This window comes from Vulpes lagopus, chromosome 1 (genome assembly GCF_018345385.1).
Source record: "Vulpes lagopus strain Blue_001 chromosome 1, ASM1834538v1, whole genome shotgun sequence".
Taxonomy (NCBI): Eukaryota; Metazoa; Chordata; class Mammalia; order Carnivora; family Canidae; genus Vulpes; species Vulpes lagopus.
This window is the reverse complement of record NC_054824.1, coordinates 31,885,552-31,904,084: the sequence shown is the minus strand read 5'-3', so window position 1 is coordinate 31,904,084 and position 18,533 is coordinate 31,885,552. Positions and strand designations below refer to the sequence as shown.

General features: G+C 37.4%; 1 protein-coding gene across 1 annotated transcript in view; it reads left to right on the top strand.

Annotated features, from left to right (window-relative positions):
- Positions 1–18,533, top strand: part of BCKDHB (branched chain keto acid dehydrogenase E1 subunit beta) — a 209,793-nt gene that overhangs the window by 35,144 nt on the left and 156,116 nt on the right. The window contains exons 4-6 of the mRNA XM_041762713.1: positions 8,738–8,871; positions 9,355–9,510; positions 11,610–11,718. Of these exons, the coding sequence (XP_041618647.1) occupies positions 8,738–8,871; positions 9,355–9,510; positions 11,610–11,718 (399 nt within the window). The remainder of the gene's footprint in view (positions 1–8,737; positions 8,872–9,354; positions 9,511–11,609; positions 11,719–18,533) is intronic.

Sequence of the window (18,533 nt, the reverse complement as noted above, 5' to 3'; positions counted from 1 at the left end):
GTTGCTTAGTACATGTCAATTTCAAATGGACTTACTCTTTTTGCCTTGTCATATCTATATGCCTTGAGTACTTGTGGAACATTACCACATCCTGATTACCATGTACTAAAATGCCTTTTCAGCCCAAGATGATGGGTCTTTTAAGCCTGTTCATTCAAGTAATGCTATTGAATGACTATTAAATTCAAGACCTTGTGCTAGATAATACTGAGTGTCCAAAGATGAATGAAACATTCTGTATTCTCAGGAAAGAAGCTTACAAATTTTAATCTAGTCATTGAATCCTTGCAACGGATTGTTGGATCTGTGGATATTTTTGGAACTGTACCCAAAATTGTAGACTTCTTGATTACAGAGTGACGTTTGCATTTTATCCCTCCATCTGTTCATTCAGTAAACGTTTATTAGCATATGGATTTGTTCCTGGTTGACTTCTATCATTAATTTTCCTCTCACCCATGTTAATGACCCAGAAACTCTTTGCCAAAGGTTTTCTGAGAAGTAGAGGAGGAATCTATAGGACAAGACTCACAAACAGCCCTTTCTATCCATTGTTGCCCAGAGGCATTTGAAGAATGTTTTAAGGTAGTTGTAAATACAGGTAAAATACTTCCTAACTCTGGAAACCTTAGGATCTGGAGTCTTCTGTAACCATAAATGGAGTGCTGCTTTCAAGTAAAAGCAAGATTGGGTAGAGAGAAATGTCTAGAAGTGATATAGGTCCGAGGACCACCTTGGCCAACCCTTTGGGATCTCTGGAGTCATAATAACCCTTTGGGTTGTCCTTAATTGAACTGAAATGACCAGACTGTTATAGTCTCACACTGATCAATCTTTGGATAGTGCCTTTGAAAGTTATGGGTTTTTTGAGTTAGAAAGTTTGTTATAGTTGATATAGTTCCTAAAAGGGCTGACTACTGATGCCCACAGCATTCTCAGCAAGCAGGGCAACAAGTTCTTCACACATGGGGTCTGGGGTGCAGACATTACAGTGTCCACTGTAGGCAGTAAACTGTGATCATTACCATGATGATAAAATGGCATATTCAATTCACTTCGTAATTTTCTAGCTCTGAAACAGGAATATCCTAATTTAGGATGCTAATATATGGTAGATTAGTTATGGCTAAGGTGGACATTTGGCTTTATATTTTCTTTATTACTTTTTATCTAGGTGTTAATATTACTTAACCCTAATAATGGTGACTATATGTCTTGGTTTATTCAGAACAACCCTGTTTTCCTGAGTCTGTACTGTTTAGGCCTGTTGAGATCAATTAACATCTGTTTAATTATTTTTAGTATCCTTAACACTCCAGACATTTCCATTTGGAAAGTAAATTGTACAGCCTTTCTACCTAGTATTTCTTTTTTTTTTTTTAAGATTTTATTTATTTATTCATGAGAGACAGAGAGAGAGAGAGAGAGGCAGAGACCACAGGCAGAAGGAGAAGGAGGCTGTATGCAGGGAGCTCGATGTGGGACTCGATCCTGGGTCTCCAGGATCAGCCCTGGGCTGAAGGCGGTGCTAAACCGCTGAGCCACCTGTGCTGCCCTAGTATTTCTATTTTTAAAATTTGTTTGCATGTTTATTCTCTAAATGTCTTTCTAGTGAATGGAATACTATATTTACTTTTCTACTTATTTTAAGAGGTAGAAGTGATCCTCTGGATTAACTTTATTTTTGCTTTACTTGACCCTGAAACAAATGTCTTTCATCTTTATCAAATCCTTTGTCAGCAAACTTTAAAATGTTAAATCACAATATATTCCAGAAAGCCTGTGACTGAATTTATTGCGATGTATTATCCACCCCTGTGAAAATTGTATCTATAATGGCTTTTCCCTTGGTGTATTTTATAGCTTAGTCATGAATCTTTTATCTCCTTATTTACCCTTCTGGTCAGGGACTCAGAGGTGTTTCCCTGAGAGAGTTGATCTCTTCTGGAAGGATATACTGACCTGTTCAGATTTGTGTCCTAAGGAAATATGTGTTGCTTTGAAATGGGCAGTTTTTTTTTTTTAAGGTTTTATTTATTCATAAGAGACAGAGGGAGAGAGAGAAAGGCAGAGACACAGACAGAGGGAGAAGCAGGCTCCATGCAGGGAGCTCGGTGCAGGACTTGATCCTGGGACACCAGGATCACGCCCTGGGCCGAAGGCAGATGCCCAACTGCTGAGCCTCAGGCGTCCTAAGATGGGCGGTTTTAAATCTGCCTTTCCAGAAATTTTATGGGAGTAAGAAATTTAATTTTACCCAAGGTAGATTTAATAACTTGCAGAACCACTGTGTTCAAAAGGAAAGCTAATTTAAAACTAGTTATGGTTTTCAAAGAATGTCTGGGCACTGAGCAAATGGAGGTTTCATTATCTACCAGGAGATAATTGGTTGACACCTTACCCCTTGGCTGCTGCTGCTTTTTCCTAATTGTTTCTTTACACTCTTACTGTTTCTGGGCGAGTTGTCATCTAAATGTTGTGGTGGGGAGAAGGGTTCACTGGTGGACTCAGTTGTGTTCATCTGTGACCCTTTGGCTAGAAAAGCCAACTGCTGGTTTTCTTTTGATATTCAGCATTACATGGTAGACAGTATCTTTAATGTCTTTAGTGTGCTGCCAGTCATGGAAAGCTTCTTAATCATGTTTGTTTTACAGAACAAGAAAACTGTTAAGGTGGTATGACTGTATTCCTGATTTTTGTCAACAAATGGGATACTAACACGTCAGTTATTTAAATAATCAAACACCTGGCATTCTACATGTGTTTGCATGGACTTGAGATTATGGAGTCCTACAAAGAGATAACCTAAAATTTAAGCACAGGTAGCAAAATTCAAGAAGATGGCATGTTGTATGAAAGTCTTTTCTTCTAAGTACCTGTAATACCAATAGCAGTAAGTTTATCTGAAATGTTAACTTAATTTTACTCTGTTACAAGGTTTAGAAAGTAGTAATTTGGATAGTATATACTTTTTTCTGACCTAGTCCAAGCTTGAGCATTGAAGAGCTATTTCAGGGTAGACATAGTTTTTTTTTTTTTTTTTTTGAAATCAAAGCACCTGGCCACTTTAACATTCACTGAGTTTAATTTATAGCTTTGATGAAACTGCTTCCTCCTTGCGACTTTCCTTGAGCTTCAGAAATATGGTGTCATTAGACTCAAACTGCTTTTGAAACTTAGGAATTGCAACTGATCTTAGATTTTATTTATTATTTGGATGAATGTTGTAAATGGTCATGTGTTTCATGACTGTTCTATGTACCACCTGACCTAAATCATGTGGTCTGTGTGAGATTATTATATAATCCCATAATACTACTTAATAGGAGTGAATTTGAGAAATTTGGTTCTAACTATCGAAAAGCTGATTGTAGTCCCCTCAGAAAGTAAAGAAAGACTGGATTTCTGAATCAAAAGAAACTAGCTTCCATTATTTAATTTTTCCTTTGAAAATAAATGTTTATTGAGTACTATCAATAATTAATTCAGTAAATTACTCCATTCATCCACCTCATTTTTACCCAGTTTAAATTCTGTGTCACTATTTGCTTGGGAAAATCCAGTCTCTGCTAAATCCATCCTCTAAACCTGCAATCTTAAGCAGAATGTTGCCAGAGAAAAAGTCATCTTGTCACTTTTAGTCTAAGACTAGTAATCTGCGGGGGCCACTCGTGCCTCCCACCATCCTGCTGTCTGGTCATGGTCCCTTGACTCCTCCATTTTCCCAGATGACTATGTCATACTCTCCTCAACACTGCCACTCCCCATCCTTTTTACCAATAATCTAGTTTCATATTTTGCCAAGAGGATAGGTGCAGCGAAGAGATAACTTTGGCAAGCTTTCACCGCTGCACCTGCTCACATGCCGTGTCAGGGCCCATAAATGCTTTCCTCTTGTGCTCTGACTCCTGTCAATCCCTCCACACTAAACCCTTTCCTTCCCATCAAAGACATAGCTCTGGTTCTTCCACCTCTCCAGTTCATTAATTTTCTCAATCATTTCTTCCTTTCTTACTGATCATTTTTATCAGCCTGCAGATGTTTTTTATTTCTGGTCTTACAAAATTCCCTTTATGGATCTCCTATTTTTATCCAGCTAGTTGTTGCTCCTTTTCTCTCCTTTGCAGCAAAATATCTCCAAATAATTGTTGTTGCTCATTGTCTCCAATCTTTCTTCCCCTGCTCCCTCTTAACCTCGGCTTTTATTCGCTGCTCCCTCCCTCCTATTTTGCTGATACTGCTAATGTCAAGATCACCAGTTATACAGTTTGCAGCCCTCCTCTCACTTGGAATTGGCAGCATACAGCAAAAGTGATTACTCTAACCTCCTAGAAGAGGCTTCCAGGCCAGCACATTCTCTTACTTTTTCTCCAAACTCTGACTTTTTTTTTTTCCCCCAACTTTGCTGATTATATTTGTTCTCACTGCTTGTCTTTTTTTTTTTTTTTTACCTCTTGTCCTTTTAACATTGAATCTTTCCTCTATGCACTCACTTAAATTTGCTTGGCAATTGCATCCAGACCCTTTTTTTGGGGGGAGGGGGGGTCTTGATGCTGAAGACTTTCAACTCCTATACCTAACAGTCTATTTCCAAGCTTTGCCTTCATATCTGAAGGCCTCTCAACTATAACATCTCCACAACTGAACTCCTAGCATCTCATCCCAACATGCTTCATGGTTTGCCCTTCCTTAGTTAAGGGCAACTCTCTCCTTTCAGATTGCGTGGCCCAAAAGCCTTTGAGTCATCCTTGGCATTTTTCTCTGACTCATACTCTGTATCCGTTTCATCAGCACATCCTTTTGCTTCTATCTTTAGACTCTATCCAGAGCCTCACAACTTTTCTGCAAGTAGGAGCCCTCATCTCTTATTGGTATTGTTGTAGTATCCTGTAATCAGACTTGCCATGTCCCTTTTATCTGGTTAGAGACTGTTCAGCAAATACCAGCTAGAGAGATGGAATGCAGTTGAAAAGATGGTGTGATTTTGCTCAATGGCTGCCTGTCTCCCTCACCTGCTTGTTGACTCATTCATTGTCATAGTAGAAAGAGTTGATGGTGACTTACAAGGCCTTCCTTGCCTGATCTGTGCCACCGCCCAATCCCAATGTCAACTCTTCCAGCTTCATTTCTTACTCTTACTCCAGACCAGGCACTCTGGACTTCTTACTTTTCCTCTGCTGTAATAAAAAATGCATATACCCAGGACCCTTGCACCTGCTGATCTCTCTGCCCAGAACATCTATTCCCTCAGATATATGTGCAGTGTACTTTCTTACTTCTTTCAACTCTTTCTGTATATGTCACCTCTCACTGGGGTCTTCCTGGCCCTCCTATTTTAAATCACAGTAGCTCTACTTCCCACTTCTAATTACCTATTTCCTGCTTTAATATCCTCCATAACATGTCATCATCTAATACACTGTATATTTTACTCATTTATTTTGTTTTTGTCTCTTTCCTCTGACTACAATGTAAGTTACTCATGGATAGGATTGCTTTATTTGCTTATTCTTTGCAGCTAGAATATGGTTCATAAAATATTAAGCACTTTATAGATGTTCAAATAAGTGTATGAATTATTTTAATCTTTTTAGTATCACGATTCTTTTGTTACAGACAAGGAATTGAGCCTTACGAAGGCTCGTATTTGTGGAGATAGCACTGAACACCACATCTGTCTTGGCTCGTGGTGCAATCACTGTTTGTGTATGAACTTTATATTGGGTTAATTGCATTATGACGTAGAGGAAGTCTTCATTATTGTGCATTTTACGTGTGTCCTTACCCTCAATCGTTACCTTTTGGGAGAAAATAGATTTTTAACCTATAGTTCACGTCATTGCAGCTTGTTGGAGAGAGTTGTTAAATTAGGCTGATTCCTCAGACCAAATGTGTACTTGAGTAACTGTTCTGAGAAACTCTAGTTTGCTGCCTTCTAGCATCAGAAAAGGCTGTATTTACTGAGATGAAAAATACCTGAGTCTAGGGAACTTGAAGTGACAGGGAATAAATAAGAACAGGGCTCCTCTGGTTTAAGGTGGCTCAGGTATTCCAAGGATGTGGATTCCACCACAGGCAGCAGGAATCTTTTTTTTTTTTTTTTTCATTTTCTGCTAATGAATTGTTCTTAGTTCAACGGAGTCGTAGATTTTCAGAAATTATCAAGCTGATCTCAGTCAAATAGGGAACTGATGAGTGATAGAGGTCACAATTTCAGAAGGTAGTCACAGTTGGTGCTGAGTATGAATCATGCTTTTAAGTTTTTGCAGCTGCTTTTAGAGTGCATTCTACAGGATGTGTCTGGCTGGCGTTTCCCCAGCACCTGTCCTATTTGCGGTTAGTATTCAAAAGGAATGATTGAGCTGAGAGTGGATTCTGTGCTCCAAGAAGAACTGGTATCCCTCGATCACGGAAGTGAAATATGAATCCCTGAATCTGTCTGCACACTTTGTGTTACCTTGCCAGGCTGTGGTCATTATTTATGTCTATCCAGGTCCCTAAAATTAGGAGTTTTCATGAAATGCTGATATCGGCTGAGAGGTGGTGAAATTTGAAATGAGAATTGAACAGTAGTAACATGTACCTTGTGGTTTCAATGGAAAGCCTGAAGTGTTTATCAAGCTCTTTTAATTTGAAGAGTCTCAGACTCCAAATTCCATCTTTTCCTTAGTGGGTAGAGCAGAAATCCTTGCTCAGCATTTTGAGCTCGAGCTGTTCTCTGCTGGGCTCTTGGAGTCTCCTGCAGCCATAGAGGTCAGCCAAAGATTTGAACAGAGTATATGCACAGACTTTGGGGTGCCCTGATGTAGTTTGGAATATAGGTGAGGTTTGGTGGGGTGATGTCTGGGGCTGACCACCAAGAAAGAATTCTTGAGATCTCTTTGGTGCAAAATGGTGGTTTTATTAAACACAGGGACAGGATCTATGGGCAGGAAGAGCTGCTGCCCTGGGGTTGTGAGGGGTGGCTGATTATATACTTGGGAGTTAGGGGAGGTAAGGGAAAGGGAGGTTTTCAAAAGAATGTTTGTATGCCAAAGAGGACCTACAAGATATCAGAGATCTTGCCATTGCCAAATTAAGGTGGTTTTTCCCTCTAGTAAAGCATTATTATTAAGATAGATGGGAGTTTCCTTCTGGAAGTTAGGTTGTTAAGAATGCTTTTTCTTGTAAATCACTAAGACATTTTTTTAACTAAGGGAGACTCCTGTCTCTAGGACTATAATCTCTATGCATTATTATTAGTATTTTTTACAAGATTTTATTTATTCATGAGAGAGAGAGAGAGAGAGAGAGAGAGACAGAGACACAGGCAGAGGGAGAAGCAGGCTCCATGCCGGGAGCCCGACGTGGCACTTGATCCTGGGACTCTAGGATTGCGTGCTGGGCCAAAGGCAGGCGCTAAACAGCTGAGCTACCCAGGGATCCCCGGTAATGTTCTTCTTTTAGGGATTTGCTCTCTCCATACCCAGCCACTGGCAGCTCTGAACCCCATTCTCTTATACCGGAGCTAATAAAGACTGAATCTGTCCTGTCTGAATCCTAGTAGTCCTTGTCTCAGAGATTGGAGAGTCCCCTCAGGGGACAAGCTCTGAAAATGTTCTACTTAACCTCTGTTCTTCCTTCTTTCAAGGGTCAAGCCCTCTTGGATTTAGGTGTGCTTTTTGGCTCTCCAGTGCCTTTAATTAAGTAGTTCTTTGTTCTATTTTGTCCAGAGTTAATATATGTGGGGAGGTTAGTCTGAAAAAAAGCTGTTCATCAGTAAATTTGTAAACCTCAGTAAGTTGATACATAGTTTTCATTGTCATTCAGTTCGGAATACTTTATAATTTCCTTATAATTTCTTCTTTGAGCCGTGGATACTTAGACATATTTAAATTTTTTTTTTCTAAGATAGGATTTTCTTTTTCTTTCTTTCTTTTTTTTTTTTTTTTTTTAAGATAGGATTTTCTAATTCTGTGTTAGTGACTTCTAGCTTAATTCCATCATGGTCAGGGAATACACCCTGTTACGATTTTAATCTGTCAAAATATGTGGACATTGGATGTATAGCCCAGTCTGTAGTCAGTGAGTGTCAGTGTTCTGCTTACTTGAAAAGGGTTTGTATTCTTGGCTGTTGGGTGCAGTGTCCTGCGTGCGTCAGCTAGGTCGTATTTGCTAATCATATTCCAATCTTCTCTACTACCTTTGTATCTTGGTATGCTTTTTTATGTTACTGAGATTGGTCTATTAATATCTTCTACCATATTGGGAATATATTCATTTATCCTTTTAATTCTGTTAATTTTTCCTATTTATTTAGAGCCTGTGTTGTTCATGAGTGTAAATTTAGACTTATGTCCTCCTTTGATTTGCACCCCTTAAAACTATGAATTTTCTCTTTATCTCGGGTAATGCCTTTTCCTCTAAAGTCTACTTTGCTAATCCTGTGCTTGTTTTGGCTAGGGTTTTCGTTGTTCGTTAGCTTTCTTGTCTCAGTGTTTTCTTTTAAATAGTTGGGTTTTGCTTTTTTTTATCCTAGAATGACAACCTTTCTTTCAGTTGAAACACTGACTACTTCTAGTTAACATAATTGTTTTGTTTGCATTTAAACCAGCCATCATGCTAGTTTTCTTCTATTCCCTTCACCTCTTCTATGCTTTTTTCTTCATCACCATTAATTCCCTGAATTTTCGGTTGTGTTGTGTGTTATAACCACACTCTCATTTGTCATATTAAGATTATCTTAACCTTCTTTTAGGAAAAGATAGAGTTTTCAACACACCGTTGTGTGAACAAGGAATCGTTGGGTTTGGAATTGGGATTGCAGTCACTGGGGCTACCGCCATTGCAGAAATTCAGTTTGCAGATTATATTTTCCCTGCTTTTGATCAGGTAAGAAGGTTTCATTTTACTATAGTTAAACATTTCTTTCTTCTTTTTTTTCTTTTCTTTTTTTTTTTTTTAAGATTTAATTTATTTGAGAGAGAGTGAGCGAGCACAAGCAGGGGGAGGAGGGGCAGAGGGAGAGGGAGAAGCAGGTTTCCCACTGTGCGGGGAGCCTGATGTAGGGCACATCTCAGGATGCTGGGATCATGACCTGAGCCAAAGGCAGACACTTAGCCTAACATACTGAGCCACCCAGGTGCCCCTATAACTGAACCTTTCTTAGTTTAAGTCCATGAGGTGTTGACATTTTGCCTCTATTGTCCCACCTCTTATCATGGAGATTTTTTTTTTTTTCATCTTTGAGCTAATGCATTATGAGTTACTTTGTTATGGGCATGTATTTAAAGATCTAATAAATGGTTAAGGAAATGGATGGAAATAAAGAACTCCTTGTGACCTGTCCTTCTTCCCCCCTCTCCCCCCTCCCAGATTGTTAATGAAGCTGCCAAGTATCGCTATCGCTCTGGAGATCTTTTTAATTGTGGAAGCCTCACCATCCGGGCCCCTTGGGGCTGTGTGGGCCACGGGGCTCTTTATCATTCTCAGAGTCCTGAAGCTTTTTTTGCTCACTGCCCAGGAATCAAGGTATCCTCATTTATGTACTTTATTTGATCTGTGTTGGATATTTCCATTTTGGTTCATTCTGTTAACTAATAGGCTTATCCAGAGGAAAGCAAACAGGATTTATGGAATTTCTGTGAACTTAATTGTTTATTTTTAGAGAGAGTATTTATTTTAGATCAGCTCTCCAGTTCCCAGGTTTACAGAATATTCTTGTTGAAGTAGCACTGGCTTAACCCTGACATTAATTTCACAGACTTCAGAGAATGAGACAGAGAACATAGTTGGTTTAACTTACCCCTATTTCAAAGATGTTTCTTTCTAATCCAGCTTTCTCATTTAACTGATTCTAGATTAATTTTAATAAACCTGTTTAGTACATATTTTACCTCAAAGTCAGAGGGTTAGGACTTTTGCTTCAGTTTAAAAGAAGCCTTTGTTATCCAGATGTTTTCCAGTCCAGGTAAGGTAATACTTGATCAAACAATTTTGAAGCATCTCTCTTTTAAAGCCTTATATCTTTAAAGCCAGTAATTTTAAGTGTTCCACAATAGCTTAGGTCTTTTGATTAAAAAAGAAAAAAATGTGACTTGTTTTGCATATTTTGTGTCTTAATTTTTTACATTATCTTTTCTATTTCTTTTTGCTGAAGAGCTTTCTAGGGATCACAATAGAAATGCCTTTATCTTTCCCAGGGCTGTATATGTGTTGGATAACATGAATTGGTTGTAAACACATGTCTGTCTTATTTTTATTTTTTATACCAGAGCAAAGTCATAAAGTTTTTTTTAGTTGAGTAGAGGTTGCATAATTTTTCAAAGCAAACCGGAAGTGATAGGTTCCAACAGAAGCCACATTTGAAGCTACATTTATTTTTGTGCTTAAATTGAACATTGATTCACATTTAAAGTTAATGTTCTTATCCAGCATTTTAAATGATTTTATTTATTTATTTTGAGAGAAAGAAAGAGAAAAAGAATGAATGAACGTAAGCAGGGGAAGTGGCAGGCAGAGGGAAAGGGAGAAACGGATTCCCCACAGAGCAGAAAGCCCCAAAAGGGACTCATCTCAGGCCCTGGGATCATCACTTGAGCTGAAGGCAAACGCTTAACCTTCTGAGCCACCCAAGCGCCCCTTACCCAGTGTTTTTAAGAACAGATTTTCTTTCTTTTAATCTCCTAACTTTTCTCCACTTGCCCCTTTCCCTCTTTTTAATCCCAAATGAAAATAGTACAAAATGCTGAAAATACATGAGGAAAGCAGATGAAGAGAAACTAAAGGAACATAAAGACATTGCGTAGTACAGTAAGCAATGTGTTCAGCAGTCTGTTTTATAGAGAATTGTGAGATTTGTGTTATTTTTTAAATAAGAATCCTTTAGTTTAAAATAGTATAAAATTAATTTTGAAAGCCAAGCGTAATTTGTTTCAAGGAATCTACACACTTTTCTTTTCTTCTTTTTTTTTTTTTTAAAGATTTTATTTATTCATGAGAGACACAGAGACAAAGGCAGAGGGAGAAGCAGGCTCCATTCAGGGAGCCTGATGTGGGACTTGATCCCTGGTCTTCAGGATCACACCCTGGGCCGAAGGTGGTGCTAAACCACTGAGTCACCCAGGTTGCCTCTACACTTTTCTTTTAGCTTTGCGATAACTGAGCATTATAGTGCCCAGATCAGAACTCTCAGTGGATGATCCCTATGTTTCATGGGAAAGGAGGGGATTTTGGTATATTAAAATTGGAGAATAATTACATGCCCTTTGAAAGTAGCAGTAGAGTATTAGTGGAAAAGATATTTCTATAGGTGAATATAAGATAGTGACAACTTTGCTTTTTATGTATTCCTTTTAGTTTGTGTATGCAAATTTAGCTTTTTAAGAGAGGAACAGTATCTTAGTTACCAGAATATGGTGGACATCTGATAAATACTTATTTAACAAATGGAATTTTGGGGGGATGGGGCAATATGTAAAATTTATAATGGTAATTAGGCTAAAAAAGATGATTTCTGTAACTAATAACAATTAGTTATTGAAATACCAATGTTTCTTATAAATGAATTTACTGGGTTACAGTTTATACTGAAATTTTTGTTAAAAAAAAAAAAAAAATCTGTTTTGCAGGTGGTTGTACCCAGAAGCCCTTTCCAGGCCAAGGGACTTCTTTTGTCATGCATAGAGGATAGAAATCCTTGTATATTTTTTGAACCTAAAATACTTTACAGGGCAGCAGGTAAAGGTTTCCTTTATTTTATATTTGTGGATATCTTTATGCATTTTGTTTTGCATAGCTCAAAAAAATGATAACCTTTTTATTTAATATTGATTTGTATTTTCCTTGTTTATAGAAGATTCTGATTGGTTTCTTCTGTATTTACTTTGTCTCTCACTGTTTTATGTTAACTTTAGAGACAATCTAGCTGTTTTAGGTTCTGATTGTGGAGACAAAAGAGCAGTGTGAAATGGTAGCAAGAATATAGGGACTATGTTTAGCTACGTAGTAGATGCTTAATAAATGTAGGTTGAATGGAAAAGTGAATGAGTGCATTGTACCAAATAATATCAAATGTCCTTCTAGCTATAGGTCTTTCTCTGAATCAGGATACATTTGATAGTGAAGGGTACACTATCAGTGCTGTGGCATCAGGTCAATGCTGGAATGACTGTCTAAGGCAAATGGAGATGTTCAGTCACCCTACCATGAGCTCAGAATCTTAAAACTGGAACCATTCATCTGTGACTGCTTATTTATCACCTATAATGGAAATTTTAAATATCAAACAATTCTGTCTAAAGTACATTTTATTTTGAATATAAAGAACATTGCTTTGGTAAATCATTCTTTTTCTTGAATAGTTAAGCTTAACATTCTTTATTATATAATTTACATACAATAAAGTACACAGATATTAAGTGTTCAATTTGATAGATTTTTTTTTGACAGTCTTACACATCTAGGGAAAAAAATGTGAAAAACAAAATCTGGAGCAATTTCATCACTTCGGGAAGCTCCTTCTGCCTCTTTCCTGGCAATTCCTCTTTTTCTCTACCTTAAGCTTAGCCACTTTGATTCTGTCCCTATAGATTAGTTGCACATGTTTTAGGGCTTCATAGAAACAAATCACACCATATATATTCTTTTGTATTTGCCTTCTTTGCTCAACCTAATGTTTTTGAGATTCATTCATGTTGTTGCTTGTTATCAGCAGTTTATGTCCTTTTCATTGCTGAATAATATTTCTATTGTATGAATATACTCACGATTTATCCATTCTCTTGTTGGTGAACAAATGTCCATCATTGTTTTCAGTTTTTTTCTACTTTGTACAAGGCTGTTAGGGACATTCTTGAACAGGTGCTTTGTGAACATACTGTTTCTTTTCGTTAGAGTAATAAACATCTAGGAATGGAATTTTTGCATCACAAAGTAGGTGCACGTTTAACTTGGTAAGAATCTACTGAAGAATTTATCAACGCAGTTATACTATTTTATGCTTCCATTGGAAATTTTTCAGAATTCCAATGCTCTTAAGTTAAACATATTTTAAATGGAATGTTTTCATTTTTTAGGAACTCTGTTGTGATCTATATCTCATAATGGAATTAAAAGTAACATAAGAATTTAAAGTCTTGAGGTGAACAGGAAGACATGGATGGTGTACACCAAGTAGCTCTTTGATTGCTAATTGCTTTAGATATTCTGGGTATTATATTTGTAAGACCAAGCAACTGTGCAAGCTTATCAACTAATGCAGATTTTTTTCAGTACATGTTTAATAAATGGAGAGTGAATAAGAAACTTAGAAAAGCAATATCCATTTTGTTGCAAATGTCAAAATCATGGTTGGTAAGGGAAATGTGTAATGTTACAGGATTCCACCTAAGAGAGTGAGCTTGAGAAATTTGTTGTAGCCTTGGCACTGGGAGAGACTGTGAAAACCCTCATCAGGAATGGGGCTCAAAGGTTTTCAGAAGTTTTCCAAGGATTATGTACCATTTCAAGGACTTTAATTCTGAATTTTTTCTTGACCTCTAGGGGCTCAGTAAAGAACAAAACAGAGGTTCTTTCACAGCTCGAGAGTTTCTCTGCAGAAGAAAGTAGTCTAGGAAAAAAGGGCTAGCCACCAAAACCTTTTATATCCATGTTTTTTCTAGCATTGATCCCTGAGCCAGCAGCATTAGCCTCCTGGGAGCTTATTAGAAGTGCAAATTGTTCTCTGATTGGAGAAGGACAAACATTATATGGTTTCACTGATATGGGGAATAAAAAAAAATAGTGAAAAGGATTATAGGGGAAAGGAGAGAAAATGAGTGGGAAAAATCAGAGACGGTGACAAACCATGAGAGAATCCTAACTCTGGGAAACGAAGAAGGGGAGATGGGCAGGGGGATGGGGTTACTGGGTGACGGGCACTGAGGGGGGCACTTGACAGGATGAGCACTGGGTGTTATGCTATACGTTGGCAAATCGAACTCCAATAAAAAAAAATATACAGAAAAAAAAAAGAAATGCAAATTGTTGGGCCTGGTTTCATGACTTGCTGAATTAGAACCTCGGAATGTGAGACTCAAGCTGTCTCTTAGCAGCCCTCCAGGTGACTTTGACTCCAACTAAATTTTGAGAACCAGTGCTTCATATCAGTTCTGAAGCAGTGACTAATGCTGCCTATTTCCATTTATCTTATTTTACTCTCGCTTCCTATATAGAATTCAGGATGCATTTTTGAGTCTGTAATCTAAAATGCTTTGTAGAAGACGTTTCTGTATTAACAATCACATATAGCAGTGAAAAAAGATAGATTTGTAGATTTATCTCAAAGACCACTTAGAAGTGGTGGCAGTGGGAAGACTTTTAGTATCCATAGATAATAATTTAATAGGTTGACGATTATTCCTGGATCCTTTTTTGAATTTTCAGCATACATTGGGGGAGTATAGAATAGAGTAGACCAAAGATATGAACCTTTACATTTAGAGTTCTTTTTTTGTTTTGTTTTTTAAAGATTTTATTTATATATTCATGAGAGACACAGAAGCAGAAACATAGGCAGAGGGAGAAGTAGGCTCCCCTTGGGCAGCCCGATATGGGACTCAGTCCCAGGACCCCAGGATCACATCCTGAGCTAAATGCAGATGCTCAACCACTGAGCCACCCAGACATCACACATTTTGAGTTTTTTAAAAGGAGTTCACACATGTATTTTAAATACTAGGCTGACAATCCTTTGCAAAAATAATTGGGAGTTGTAATCTTTACATAATAGCCCATTTAGGATAATTACTAAGTAATCTTAATTAAACAGAACATACTCATATATAAGTGAAGAAAACTTTTGAGTATAATACAATGTTTATAAAATCTATGCATTTAAGTACTTATATTTTATTTATGGAATGACCTCTTCAACATAGATAAATCTGTGAAGTAGAGGATTCTAAAAAGTTAGATATGTTATTTAGGCTAACAGTAAATCCATATACGACTTTAAGAGATGGGAATTGATTTCTCTCTCCCATAAATATCAAGGTGCCAAAATCCTTCTGTCTGATTGATCTGAAAGTCTTTGTGACTTTTGCTTCTGGTCCCAGGGGACTGTTCTGCTTCCATCATCACAGAAACATTTCAGCCATGAGGAAGGATGGGGTGGGGAGGGGAAGAGAATTCTCCTTCTCTTAAAGGAATGACTTGGAAATTGCACATATTAAATCTCTGCACATTCCATTGGTCAGAACTTCATCACGGTGCCACCACCCAGTCACAAGGGAGGTTGAAAGAAGTCGTCTTTAGCTTAGTGCCCCACTAAATTTTATTGTGTGACAATGGGAGATGGTTATTAACGACTACCAGTATCTGCCACAGTTGCTTGTATGGTTTCTAGAAGAAGGAGGAAAGAGAACTGAGCAATAGTGATTATTTAGCCTTTGGACCCATAGTCTATCTCTAAGAATCTATTTCAGAGATAGACTGATAAAAGTCTGAAAAAAAATATTAATTGCAGCACTATTTGTAAGAGCAAGGACTAGAAACAACCTATCTGTCCATCACTAGGGGATTTGGGGTTGCTTGAATAAGCTAAGTTACATATATCTGATGGATTATATTGCAGCTCTTTAAGGAATGAGCAGATCTCTAGATACTGCCCTATCATTCAAGGTTTGATCAGAGATGCTGCACAGAAGATCTAATGAAGACTATATAGCCATAAAATATATCATGATAGAAGCTGATTAGCCTATGAAAATTGTTTCTTCTGTGTTTGGTGCTGTCTGCTGAAATCTATAGGGTTGACTGTCAGGCAGGAAAGATGGACATGAAGTAGGGGATGATCAGGACAAACAAGAACATTGGATTGGAATCCAAGGGACAGTCTGGAACTGATTAACAACTGTCTCTTACTACCTCCAGACCTTAGTGGGGGAAAAGACTGATCATTAGACTGGGCTGGAAGGCTTTACCAGCTTGCCTAAGAAATAGTGAGGGCCTGACTTAGCAGTGGGAGATAGGTTAGCAATTTCTTAGACTGTATCAACTACTTGGCTTCTAAATGAGTTTTAGGGGCAGGGGGAAGAAGAGGGAGGTATTGAGTAAGGATAGGATAAGATTCCCTTGTCTGATGATAATCGAATGGTAGATTAGATACCCTAAAATGAATGGTTGGTATCCATGTGTGTATTTATTTTAGATGTATACTAAACTGGCACAGAAAAAAAGAAAATATAATCAAGAAAAAACTCCCTCTGGTTTAACCAGAAATTATAAACCAAGGGAGAATTAGCTGAACGATAAAGCCAAAGAAGTTAGCAGAATATAATTTAGAGAAACAAAAGGAAAGTATGAGAGAGGTGTTGAATAGGAAGGGAGAATGAGAAGGCCTAAATATATTTGAGGAACAGGAGAGTGAATTTTCTAATAATGTTCATTAATAGAATTTTGTTGATGGAGAAGTAATGCCCTGGCATATTGTGCCATTGCGCCATTGTAACTAGGTTGGTGTGATAGATAATTTCAGAAAAGTATCATCTGTTACTTTTTCCTCCTGCAGAATCATTAAGATAATCTATTATTTCCCCAAATTTGAGTCATGATCTATATATAATTCCCCAGATATTTATAGGATACAAGGTAAAAAATTCCTTAGGAAGCCAAAATAATTTGATATCTATAAAAGTTAACTGGCTAACTCAAAGAATTTTCCAATAATGTATCATTCTAGTTACATTATTTATGTTATTAAATGCTATTTGAGATTGATTTAATTGTAGAGGCTTTAGCTCAGAGTTGTAGTGCACAGCTCTCTTTCAGTAGCTTTTTACCATCTATTAGTCCCTTATTTTCCTGCTAAGACCTATTCTTCCCATGGCCACTGTTCTTACCCCACTCTCTGTTGCTCTAAAGGCCAGTCATCATATCTGACTGGTCCCCGCAGTGGATATGAGGCGCAAACCCAGGTATTCTGAGATTGTGTGTATGAGACAGAGCTGCACTTCCTTTTTTTTTTTTTTTTTTAATTTATTATTCATGAGAGACACACAGAGGCAGAGACATAGTCAGAGGACTATGCATGGAACATGCATCTCTCTGCATGGAGCCTGATGTGGGGACTCGATCTCAGGACCCTGGAATCATGAGCCAAAGGCAGATGATGCTTAACGACTGAGCCACCCAGGCACCCCAGAGCTGCACATTCTATGGGTGATTTGCCCAGAATGACATGAGACTGGGGTCTAGTGACAACTTAGTGAATAATGGTCTTTAGTAGAAGATTGTGGGAAGGAGGGGGATAAATAAAAATGAAAAGTGAAAATCCTCACCATTTTATTCTTTAGGTTCTTAAAGTTCCTTGAGTTACTCAAGTTACTCTTATTCCTTTGAACTTCTTCTGTGTAGATGGAAGGATCTGAGGGAAACCTATTAATCTCATTTCTAGGTTTAATCTCCTTTGGTTTCCAGTCCTCTGTAGACTTTACTAATAAAAATAGGTAATCTTGACTGCTGTACTACATCATCTTGGTGATAAAGTAGTGAAGATGAAGATATCCCTAGTTTGATTAGTACAATCAACTTAATATAAATGCTATTTTTGTCCTAATGGCTGAAGTAGGAGCCCTATCTGTTTATGCATAATATAATTTACTTCATAAAGTTGTTGAGAGGATTGAATTGGATAATCCATGTGTGTAACTGCCTTATCTTTAAGCGTCTTTTGAACACTTGAGTGCTAACATAGTGCTATATTGCATAGATGGGAGGACTATTTTAATCTACATAACAACCTTATCAAAAGAATTCTGGCACCATGACCATTTTATAGATGAGGAACCCTGGGCATTAGGGAAGTGAGTCAACTTGTTCAAAGCCACAGAGCTAGGTTTCAAACCCAGTTTGTCTGCTTCCAGGGTATTGGGTGTCTGTGGCACCAGTGGTTCCATTTGATCTTCACACTATGGGGTGGTGTTATCCTGAGACTGAAGTTGAGAGTTTTAAGAAACTTGCTCACAGAGGAATAAATGATAGGTTTAAACCAAGATGTTCTGACCCCAGAGGCTGCCTTCTTTCTAATATTGTCCAATTTGGGGTCCCATTTAAACTTTATTGAATGAAGGATATAAGTAGAACTTTCTCTAGCATCCTAGTTTCATGCCAAGAAATATGCCATTTTATTTTATTTATTTTTATTTTTTTATTTTTTTATTTTTTTTATTTTTTTTGAAATATGCCATTTTAAAGATTTACCCACAAAATTAAAATGATCTACTTTGCAATTGAGTGGAAATATGTCATCAGTAGCCATGCTTTTTTTTTTTTTTTTAACAAGGTCTTTTAAAAAATATTTTATTTAAAAAAAGATTAAAAAAATAAAAATAAAAAAATATTTAAATTCAATTTGTCAACATATAGTATAACACCCAGTGCTCGTTCCATCGAGTGTCCTCCTTAGTGCCTGTTACCCAGTTACCCCATCCCTCCACCTTCCTCCCCTTCTGCAACACTTTGTTCATTTCTCAGTCATGAGTCTCTCATGGTTTGTTTTCCTTTCTATTTTTTCC